Below are 11,490 nucleotides of genomic sequence, written 5' to 3' on the forward strand. Positions count from 1 at the left end.
TGTAAAATAACAACTTCAAAATGAATGTTTCATGTTTTATTTCAGCAAGCGGAAATCAAGGGAAATGTCCCAATAATGAACACACAGCCCGAACATTCAAATATTAAACAGGGAAAATGTTTGAAAAAGGAATGCTTGCAATCTCAATTTGCCACAATCATCCACTAAAACACCTCACAGATTCCAACGTTACCTTTTCTCTTTTTTTTTTAATTTTTTTTTTCATATCCCTGAACAAACCAGGCTGTTTCTATTCTTTCAAAGCCTGGTTGGAAAGTACTTTCTATTGTTTGTTGTTTTTTTTTTTAATGCATTATTTACCTACTTTTTACTTTGTTTAAAGAATTTTGTCTTTTTATCTGTAAAATTACTTCATCCGTCTGTAAAGCTGGTCTGAAGACTCCCGATTCCTGTAACAAAACACAACACAAAACATGGTTTTCAATTTAGGTCTTATTTGTAATGAAAGTGAATGCATGTAACAGGAATTGAAGATTTAAACGAACCTTGGGGTTTAGACACTTGGGACTGCGGCTGAGTTTGTCCCTGTCTTCTGGGCCACCTCCTTTGCCTGATGAGCCTGAAGCACAGCCACAGCCTCGTCCACCTGCAGACAACCATCATTAATGTTTACAGGATTTGGAGTTGAAAGCCAAAGTCAAAAAATATAAACGTTTGTAATTAAACTGCTATGAACCTAAGCCTGGGCGATAAAATAATAACGATACATATCGCGATAGAGATGTCATCGATATCAAGAGAAAATATGCGCGATAGAATGTTCAATAATTTCACTGAACTCCGTTAGAAAAAATCCGGAAACAACCCGTGACCCAGAACCGCAAGGCATTCTGGGGGATGTAGGCAGATGAATAGCATGACCGCTTCAAAGTAGCTGTGTTCACAACGGTCAGTGCACGCTGCCAGTATCTAACTATTGTGATTATTACACCAAAATATCTTCAGTAATGCTCTCAGTAATTAATGATTAAATCATCAAGTCTGATAAGGTTTAATTGTAGGAAATCAGAGATATTTATAAACCATAACTATATGTAACTTATTATCAGATATCAAATAAACAATATTCAGCAGCAGCGGTTTATATTAAACAGTAAAAACAGTTATTTTTCCTTTTCAAATGCTTTAAAAAAAAAATTAAAAATCATTATAAATGAAAAACAAATGCCAAAATTGGCCCCATAATATTTTATTAATACATACCCCGCTGTTCGTTTTATGTCAGAGATGTTAGTTCTACCTCAGGTGTGCACTGAATAATTATAAAATGTGTTGCACATTTCATTTGATTAAGCATTTATTTAATGTCTATATTGTACGTTGAACAGTTTATTTTTTGAATTGAGGTTTTTTAATTTATTTCCATAGTTTTGTTGACCTCTTTTCAAATGTTAAAGATTAAGTATTTAAATTTGGCCTTTTTTCTTCTGGTCTTTATTTTGAATAGGTTAAAAAAAAAATGAATCAATAATTATCAATAGCGACTCATGTGAAACATTTATATTGTGAAACACATTTCAGGTATGTCGCCCAGCCCTATATGAACCTATTCACAATATGATCTTAGGACTTAGACTTTATTCTGACCTTTGAGCGGAGAGACTCGGGCGACTCCAGCATGTGGAGCAGCTCTGAGTTGTCGATCTCCAGCAGCATGCCTGTGATCTTGCCGGCCAGGCTGGGATGCATGTTCTGGATCAGTGGAAACAAGCGCTCACCTACAGATGGATAAACATCAAAGGTTTGGAAGGACATTTGCAGTAAGTACATATGCCTTTAGTTTTAGTTCAAAACGGCTTAAAAACGATTTATATGAACATTCTGTTAAAAAAAATGATAGAATCTGATGCAGAAACGAGTTTTGTTTATCGTAGACTCTGATGGTTTTAAGGTTAGATGTAAGTTTTTAACATTTTAAACTAGTCTATTCAACAAAAACAGTACATGATGATGCTATGTGTATTTCATATAAACTATCCTGCTAAGTACTATAGTTATCTATCTTACCCAGCATCTGCTTCTGCTCCTGTGGAGGAGCTGCAGCCAACATGGAGGCAGTCAGTGGCTCCTGTCCCTGAACGTGGACAGCCGGCTGCTGGGGGATTCAGAGTCACAGGCATTTTAACTCAAAAACATCCAAATCTTTTAGAAATGTAAATAGAGCTTCAGCTGTGTCTTCCTACCTGCTGCATGCTGACTTGAGGCTGAGCGGGGATGTGCTGCTGAGAGTTGCGGATTCCTGCAGTATACTTGTACTGAGGCACGCCACGCACAGGAGCGATTTGAGGAGCAGGGGCGGCAGCCGGTCTTGGACCCATCGGTTGTGCAGCTGTGAGAAGAAGATACGAGAGGATATGAGACCTGGAATTCCACAATAACACAATCATAGGATGCTTGTTGCCTGCTGTGGGAAAAACGCACAGACACGCTGGGTGGACATCATGCGGGGCCCCTGGGACGCAGGACGCATTGTGCTGAAGGTTTGAGGGCGAGGTGCTGAAGGACGCATGGCACCGGACATGTTCTGGAAGTCTATGAACAAACACAAACAAAGCAGTTAAATATAAAAATATGATTGTTACACTAAGACATGCCAACACACACAATACTCACGTTGTGGCCTGACACCTTGAGTGGCCCAGCGTGGGCGGAGCTGAGCCATCTGACCGGCTGAGTAATAAGTAGCACGGTTCTGTGCCTGAGGTATGGCTGCCATGAAGTAACCAGAAGGAGGGGCGGGCTGGTACGGGTTGATGACAGGGTTTGGAACAGCGCGCACAGTGGCCATGCGCTGCATGTACTGGTTGGTCAGGTGGGCCTGGCGCTCCTCCTTCCTCTGGGCCAGAGCCACGTACAGAGGCTTGGTGGCCACGATGCGGCCGTTCATTTCTGTCACAGCTTTAGTGGCCTCCTCTGGGGACGAAAAGCACACGAACCCAAATCCTTTGCTGCGGCCGCCTTCCGTCATGACCTGAGGAAGTCACATGATATGATATAGATTTAACATAGCAATGCCAGAACAATGCCTGCAAATTTTATCTTAACATCTACATCAAACACTAACATCTGCAACTAACACTGTAAAATATTTAACTAACACTGCAACTACATCCAACACTAACATCTGTAACTAACACTGTAACTACATCCAACACTAACATCTGTAACTACATCCAACACTAACATCTGTAACTAACACTGTAACTACATCCAACACTAACATCTGTAACTACATCCAACACTAACATCTGTAACTAACACTGTAACTAACACTGTAACTACATCCAACACTAACATCTGTAACTAACACTGTAACATCTGCGTCCAACGCTAACATTTGAAACTAACACTGTAAAATATTTAACTAACACTGTAAGTACATCCAACACTAACATCTGTAACTAACACTGTAACATCTACATCCAACGCTAACATCTGTAACTAACACTGTAACTTCTACATCCAACGCTAACATCTGTAACTTTTACTGTAACATCTAAACCAAATTCTGTAACAGCTGTAAATTACAACGTATCAACCACACCCTGCAATAACTAATATCAGACATAAACAACCAGTCTTACCTTGGCGCTTGTTATGGTACCAAAAGGTGAAAACTCCTTTCTCAGTTGTTCATCATCAATTCCATCATCAAGGTTTTTCACATACAGATTGACACCCTGGGAAACAAAAACACATTTAAGAAATCCATAAAAGGAGAAGTGATGTGCTTCTGTTCAACTCTTCATTGTGTTTGCAGTTGCTTGGTGAAAGAACAGTAAGGTAGAGCTGGGCGATATATACAGGTTCATACCGAATACTGGCAGGGATTCCCGCAGTGCTTTATAGGCCTGGCGGCCCCCTCCCCAGAGGGCTAAGCGTCACTTGTTTATTTATTTTTAATTGTTTTTTTATGGTTCAATTGTCTTTTTTAAGCTGTGGACAGAGCTGAACATTGTTTTTTCATGAGGAGTGGCTCATCCCACCTTCTATATATCTTTTCTCAGAACTGTATGCACCTTACGGACGTAAGAATATGTCCCTGTTACCGAGAGCTCACCCCTGTTACGGAGCTCATTGCTCTTACCGGGAGCTCAACCCTGTCACTGGGAGCTCAGCGCTCTTACCGAGAGCTCAGCGTTCTTTCCGGGAGCTCACCCTTTTTACCGGGAGCTCAGCGCTCATATCCAGGAGCTCAGCATTGTCAACGCCGCTCACACACACAGCTCTGCTCAACACAGTCTACCTGAAGCTGTGACGATCAGCGATACATCAGGCACCGTTACTTGGTTAAGACCAGACACCCAACCAACAAAGTGAGCCAGTCTAACTTCCTCCTTCAGATCCACCCAAAGTTCACACAAACAAGCTGACGGTGCTCTACTGACTAAGCTAACCTGTCATTAAACCACAAAGGGTCACAGATTGACTTATGGTCATATTTAATACTTTTATGGAAGGATAAAAGCTAACATGTCACACACTGTGTGGAATAAATTTTGGTATAAAACTATTGTCACTATTCATCCGTCCCAACTTGTGAAATGCAATATTTTTAATTATATTTTTCGTGTTCACAGAGCTGGTCCAAATGGACAGTTATGTAAATATTGTGATTATTACACCAGAATATCCCATTAGTAATGCTCTCAGTATAATAATGACTAAATCATTATCTCTGATCTGGTTTAATTATAGGAAATGTAACTCATTATCAGATATAAAATAAACAAGATTCAACAGCAATAAAAACACTATTGGAGGTATTTGTTTGTCAAAATTTGCCCCAAGCCAAATTTAAAAGACTGTAGCAACATAGAGCAAATTACTGTGCGATTTGTCATCTGATTAGTCGGTTAATTGTTTCAATACTCGTTTACTAGTTGATTATTAAAATAGCTGCGCCGCGTTTCAGACCGGACCCTTTTCAACGTTGCACTTCTAAATAGGAAGGTAAAGAGTAGCGCTCTGGTGTTAGTTATGGTATAAATCATAGGTGTAAATGGATAAGAAAGACACAATTGAAAGCTCTGAAGCTGCATATGAGCATGTGCCTGCGTGCGCATGCCTCTGCTACAGGATGACAACACTCACAAAGATGGAGGCAAGGTTAGCCTAACATGTCAGCAGCAATACACAAAAAAAGAGAGCAAAGGATCGCAATTTGCAATTTCTATAACGCAGAAATAAGTCCTAGTGGAGCTGCAAACAAAATGCTAAATTATTCACCATAAGAAACCACCACACCACTGAGTATGCAGCATTTAAAGCTGGAAATCAAGCTAATGCTAAACCTAAGCTACCGAGGCAAAGAGCCATTGGACTGCTGTTGCAAACTTGTATTACTACCAGTGTGGAATTATTCTACAATATTCACTCATCATGACAGTAAAATAGACCATCCTAAATCAATCTACTGCAGTAATTCCTCTCTCTAACAGTAAAAATTGCTGTGAACACCTGATTTTGCGTGACAAAAAAAAAGATACTGTGAAACGATTAGAATTTTGAAAAATACCGTGATATACATTTTGGTCATACCACCCAGCCCTACAATAAGGGTCTGAGAACTACGACTTCTTTTATAGCCATTCTGGAGCTTTGAGCCTATTGATCTTATTAAGGACATGAACAAGATGTAAAAAAAAAAATGGTTTTGTCATTAAAACAAATCTCACCTGGTAACGACTCATGCGATCCTGTTTCATCTGTTCAAATTTGCGCTTCAGCTCTGTCTGTCGCTCCATCTTTTTTTGGGCACGCCCGACGTAGATTAATTTCCCATTCAATTCCCTCCCATTCATTTCATCCACTGCCTGAAAAATAAAAATAAAAATCAAGGAAACAGCCACCTTTGTAGCTGAAAATGTGTGACAATTTCGTTAATAGGAGCGTCAACCCATACCTTCTGGGCGTCCTCGTGCCTTTCAAAGCTCACAAACCCAAAGCCTCGAGACTTTCCACTGTCGTCTGTCATCACCCGAATACTCATCGCGTTTCCTGGGGAACAAACATTATCTTTATTGAAAAGTTGAACACTCTTTAGTCGACTCAAGCACAGATTGCTTCTAGGAACAAAGTTCAGGTTGCTTCTCTCATACTGACCATATTGACTGAAGACTTCTCTCAGCTTCTCATCATCCATCTCATCACCAAAGTTCTTAATGTAGACGTTTGTGAACTCTTTGGCTCGGGCACCCAGCTCAGCCTCGCGTTCTTTCCGGGATTTGAAGCGGCCCACAAATCTGTTCAAATGACCAGTAAAAATATCTTCTTAGTAAGAAGTTTATTATTATTGCACATACAATATTTAAACCATGCATGTGGACTTTTTCAAGATGCAATTAATTGATACAGTAAAAACTAAGAAGTGCTGAATGATTTACTATAACATCAAACGTGAGCAGAGCACAGACTTTTCTGTGTAAACAAACAGCCTGAGATTAGTGGAGTACATCGAAACATTTTAACATGTGTAAACTTACACTTTCCGGTCATTGAGCAGCATGCCATTCATTTTCTCAATGGCTCGTTCTGCTGCCTCGTGAGTCTCAAAATGCACAAACCCATATCCTTTAGAGCCATTTTCATCACAAACCACCTTTTGAGAAAGAAAAAAACGTGCTGCTTTAAAGCCACACACACATGCAGCAATCATATTCTTTCTGTTAGCACTTAAACACAAAAGTTATTGACTGGAGTTCAAATTTCTTAACAGCATTAGTCGACTGCAAAACACATTTTTCAGTGACATAAAACTAAGAACAGCATGCATTTTAAATAAATGTAAGAGTGATATATAAAGAATCGATGCAGAACCACCTGGACATCAGTAGGTGTGCTTCACATTTAGCAAAGTCAGCACAACTTGGCAAGCTAACGTTAGCGTGTCATTGTTGGTTGGGAACAATGTAATGATCTTCTGGCAGAGAAGAAGGATATTTTTATGGAGATGGCTTAGCTACTTGACCTCGCTAATTGGTGCAAGGAGTGCGTGCAAGAAAATGTAGGAGTGACATTAAAAGTGAGTGTATAGATGTTGTTTTTAAATGTAATAACATGATCTTAACTGTTAATGATTACATGGCAGCTGAATTTGTATGACTAAGTAGTCAAAGCATCACAACTTTGTATTTAGTAACAGGTAGATTTCCCCCAATACTGTCAGTTACTCCATCTCCCTGTTTATGAGTCATGCTAAATGTGAGGCCGGTCACACTCTGCACATCTTTCAGTAGTGTTTCTACCAATAACATGGTGTGCAGAAGATATTTTTAGATATTAAAGGCACACAATATTTTTTGACCTTGTAGGTTATTCTGCGCTGAAATTGAACTGTTAGAAAAACTTTGTGTAACAGACTAGTCGATAAGTAAACATCTATTCTTATAATTTGCTGTTCAGATTTCAAACTGCCACAATCAGAATAACTAAACATGTGACGTGATGTTAAGCCTCCTTTGTGCCAAAAGATGGTAGTCTCATGAGGTTTAGCATTTGAGAGTGGAGTTGGAGCTGCGTCTCAGATATGTGAAGGATGTAAATTTGAGACGCATCATCAGTAGTGTTCCTTTGAATCATGGGGTGTTTTGGCCTTTTTAACAGTAGACACCCTCATCAAAGGTGGTCAGCTACAGGGTGATAAAGCCTAAGCTTGCATCCTATAACTGTTTCCCACACTCTTCTAGGTGCAACTTTGGCATCCTCTTCCCTGAGCCAAGCCTAAAGCTGACCGCAAACTTTACATTTATATCAATGTTCAAGTAAAGTGCACCAAATTAATGAAGACATTATCCAGAGACAATTGAGCATTTCTTATCAGATCGTAGAAATGTTTAGGGTTTTAGTTGCTCGTCACGGTATCTGTTAGCAGAATGAAGACAGTGTTCCAATGAAAAGCACTCAAAGCAACCACAAACATGCACGAGATCACAGACAAGTGAAATCTGATCACCACCTAAATCAGCTAATGTATGATGTGGGGGGTGAGAAAGACCGTTACCTTGCAGGACAGGATGTTGCCAAACGCAGAGAACGTGTCATAGAGAGCCTTGTTGTCAATAGATTTGTCAAGGTTCTTGATGAAGATGTTTCCCACTCCGCTTTTTCTGAGTGAAGGATCACGCTGTGACCACATGATGCGCAGAGGTCGTCCTTTGATCACGTCAAAGTTCATGGTGTCCAGAGCTCGCTCGGCTGGTAGGGGAGCAAAGGAAGAGCAGACATGACATTCATGTTCATTGCTTTATGGCCATGTGTGTGAACGTGTTTCACTAATGGGGTCGTCTGGTCCAACTGTGCTATAAACACTTGAAAAAAAGCTCACACTTCACAGAAAGATGACACTTTTGAATCAGAAGTAATTATTACAAAATGACAGGTCATTGTTTACAGTAACATTTTGCCTTTCTTGATTTATCAATTCTTATAATTTTTTGAGCAACTTTATTTGTTCAATATTTCTTTAACTGGAATTGCCTTTTCTTATACATCAATGGCTTTACAGTCCTTATGTTGACAATGTTACTAATTAAAGTTATTTATTTTGGTTTTACTGGGCACCGACCAATATATCAGTAACTGGCAGATTACGTCTGCCTTTTTTAAAAATTATTATTAAATAATAAATAAATCCCATATGTGTCGAGCTTGACAAGTGTATTGAATGTGAAGGGTCTCATTAAACCATCTTTTTGATTATCTTTTAGTAGTGACAACTTAACTACTGTAGTTATGAGTTGTTGTAAAATTCTTTAGCTATTAACCAAAGAACTTGAGCTTTTTTTAGGTTTAAGCGAGTGTACTTGGTAAATATTCAGTTATTATATCTTTGGTTTATTTCTATTGTTTTTGGCCTTTGCTATATTTCTGCTGGGTCTGTGTTTTACTTTGATTCATCTATAATCCACGGTAGCTCCCTTGTTCTGAAGGTTTGAGCCTGTCTACTGTACTCTGCAGTTATAGACTAGAGAATGGTTATAGATTTTAATTTAGCTACTTGAATTAAAAAAAAAATGAAGTCCTCTTGTGTCATATTGCATGCTTTTATGGTTTTCTTAATAATGTTTCCTTTGGGCCTTTAGTTTTTAGTTTCTACAATCCCAGTTATGTCAGTTTGTTGGTTGAATGATTAGCTATTCTCCTCTCCTATCTCTCCCTCCAGGTGTTGCTTATTAGACTGCCTTCCCATGACTATTACATGAGCATTTTGTTTGCGTATTCCTGTTCAGACCTAGTTATATGATTTGTTTCAGTCAGTAGCCTTTGCTTACTTCTTAAAGTTACATTTTGTATTTTTCTGTCAGTCTTTTGCTTGTATGTTTGCATTTTCTTAGACCTATTAAGACCGAGAAATAATAAAATATTGATATTCTAAGGGTATTACCAAATCGTGCATGATTTGTTCTTGTTGTTATAGCTTTACACACGAATACATTCTACCATAGCATTAGCAGAAGGCTTTGAGATCTGATTCACACAATCAAATCTCAATAGAACAAAAGCAGTCTTATCACAAGTGTGTAGACAATGTATTGTTGGGAGACGATATCTATAACAGTTGAGCATATGCTCCAAATATTTCGGGGCCGACACTGCGTTTTTGCCCTGAATAACACTGATAAGTCACCATTAATTGATGGTGATAAACCTTTATTAGTTCTGTAGCCACATGCGGCGCAGTTTATTCTCAGGTGGCTTTGACTATAAAAATCTTTTAACAGCTTTTAATTAAAGCCTCATGTGAAGAGAAATGCAGTGTATAATTACTATAAACTGATAATTACATAAAGTTTGAAAACAAGTCATTTTTGAGGAAATAGATAAAATGTAATCTATATGATTGAATGACTGTTTACTATATATTACAAATTAAAATGATCTACTTTTTATGAAACACATTCCACCTGGAAAATGTTTAAATTAAGTTATATTGACTTTTAATATATAAATTGTGTTTCCAATGTAATTGACTATGACGACTATTGGAAAACTTATTTATGCCGTGTATCCTAAATGTAATTATATTCCAAAATGTAATGGTAAGCTATTATAATTGCTATTGACCTTTTAAATATTGAATACAATATTATTGAACTGGTCATTATTATTACTACATACAATTTTTAACCCCTGCAATGTGTTCCTGTACCATCAGAGGTACACATACCCCTGGATGGGAATCCATGTTGTATGTAGATTTGTGTTTTTTATTAAGCAGGACTAATCTTAAAATAATTTGGGTGTTGTTCAAGCAGAGAACTGATAACAAGACACTTTTAGTTAGTCATCTACAGCATACTTTCTCAACATGTGGTTAAGGAAGTCCAAAAAAAAAAAAAAAAAAAATGGATGGCAGCGCCATTTTCAATGGTTCACGGCCCGGGCATGTGCCTGGGAGCCAAAAGAGAAAGTAAAATCAGCTTTTATTTCAAATTTGAGTGTAGACTAAACACAATCGAAACACATATAACTTATTGTTTGTGATAAACACATGAATAACCATAATAAAAAGTACATTGCCGATAAATATTTTGTCTTTTAAATTGCCTTTTTTAGTTCAACGTCGTGTTTTTTGGGTCGCAGCTTGTGATTAATGGAGGTTTTGTTTTTTGTCCCAAAGCCAGTGGTGTGTTGTAATATGGTGGCCATGCTGAGGACATGTAGCTGTGTGCTGCGCCGCTGCAATGAGGTTCAAATGAGGAGAGAGGAGAGACCCTGCCGACAACATGTCGGCTCTAGTCACGTGTGGCTGTCATTTCCACACACGAGTTCATAGCATTAGCAACAATATAAAAGTCGTACAATGATCTCAAACATACCGTCCGCTGGCTGCTGGAAGTTGACATAAGCGTAACCAAGAGAGCGTCGGGTGATCATGTCTCTGCAGACCCTGATGGACAGGATCGCTCCTGCTGGGCTGAATTTCTCGTACAGCATCGCCTCGGTGATATCTTGGTGCAGGTCCCCGACGTACAGGGAGGCCATGGGATAACTGGGGGCGCTGGGGTTCATCTTTAAGTCGAGGGGGACGCTAGGTAAAATGTCGGAATTTTTTTTTTTTTATTACTGGAAAAAAAAAGTTTGGCGGGCAGCACCGAGGTTCGCTTCTCTATCGGCAAGTATGCTAGCAGTTACTGTTTATGCCCGCACTAGCCGTCGAATATTAGTCCAAAAAGACGCGGGTCGACTAGAAATGGGATTAAAAATGTCGAATAAACGTCTCATGCAATATCACACACGCACAAAACCAGCTCTAAACGACACGACGACGACGGTGGTCAGTGGTGTCCTTCGTTAAGCTAGGCAGCCCCTTTTCTTCTTATTCTTCTTCTTCTTCAGACCGATGAGCGTCTACTTCGTCTCCACCGACGGGTTATAAAAACTACAGATTTTTTATAAATTTTGTGTTTTAAATATTTTTTTGTATTTTTTTTATATTTTTTAGAATGTGTGCCGAGCTCTGGGCAC

At 38.9% G+C, this 11,490-nt stretch overlaps 1 protein-coding gene across 2 annotated transcripts; it reads right to left on the minus strand.

Moving 5' to 3' along the window:
* Positions 1–293: 293 nt before the first annotated feature.
* LOC114471953 (polyadenylate-binding protein 1) lies at positions 294–11,034 on the minus strand. 2 transcript variants are annotated; one of them, XM_028460953.1, is made up of 14 exons: positions 10,842–11,034; positions 8,024–8,217; positions 6,507–6,622; positions 6,127–6,266; positions 5,927–6,021; positions 5,700–5,837; positions 3,606–3,701; positions 2,635–2,992; positions 2,443–2,553; positions 2,205–2,350; positions 2,029–2,113; positions 1,609–1,739; positions 507–607; positions 294–410 (listed from the first exon to the last, which is right to left on the minus strand). In XM_028460953.1, exons 1-13 carry the CDS (start codon positions 11,032–11,034, stop codon positions 515–517), a joined length of 1,896 nt encoding a protein of 631 aa, XP_028316754.1. In that variant the 3' UTR covers positions 294–410; positions 507–514. The 2 variants fall into 2 exon arrangements, with proteins under 2 accessions (XP_028316754.1, XP_028316753.1); XM_028460952.1 differs by having other exon boundaries at positions 2,029–2,116.
* Between the last annotated feature and the right edge of the window lie 456 nt (positions 11,035–11,490).

Source organism: Gouania willdenowi, chromosome 11 (genome assembly GCF_900634775.1).
Source record: "Gouania willdenowi chromosome 11, fGouWil2.1, whole genome shotgun sequence".
Taxonomy (NCBI): domain Eukaryota; kingdom Metazoa; phylum Chordata; class Actinopteri; order Blenniiformes; family Gobiesocidae; genus Gouania; species Gouania willdenowi.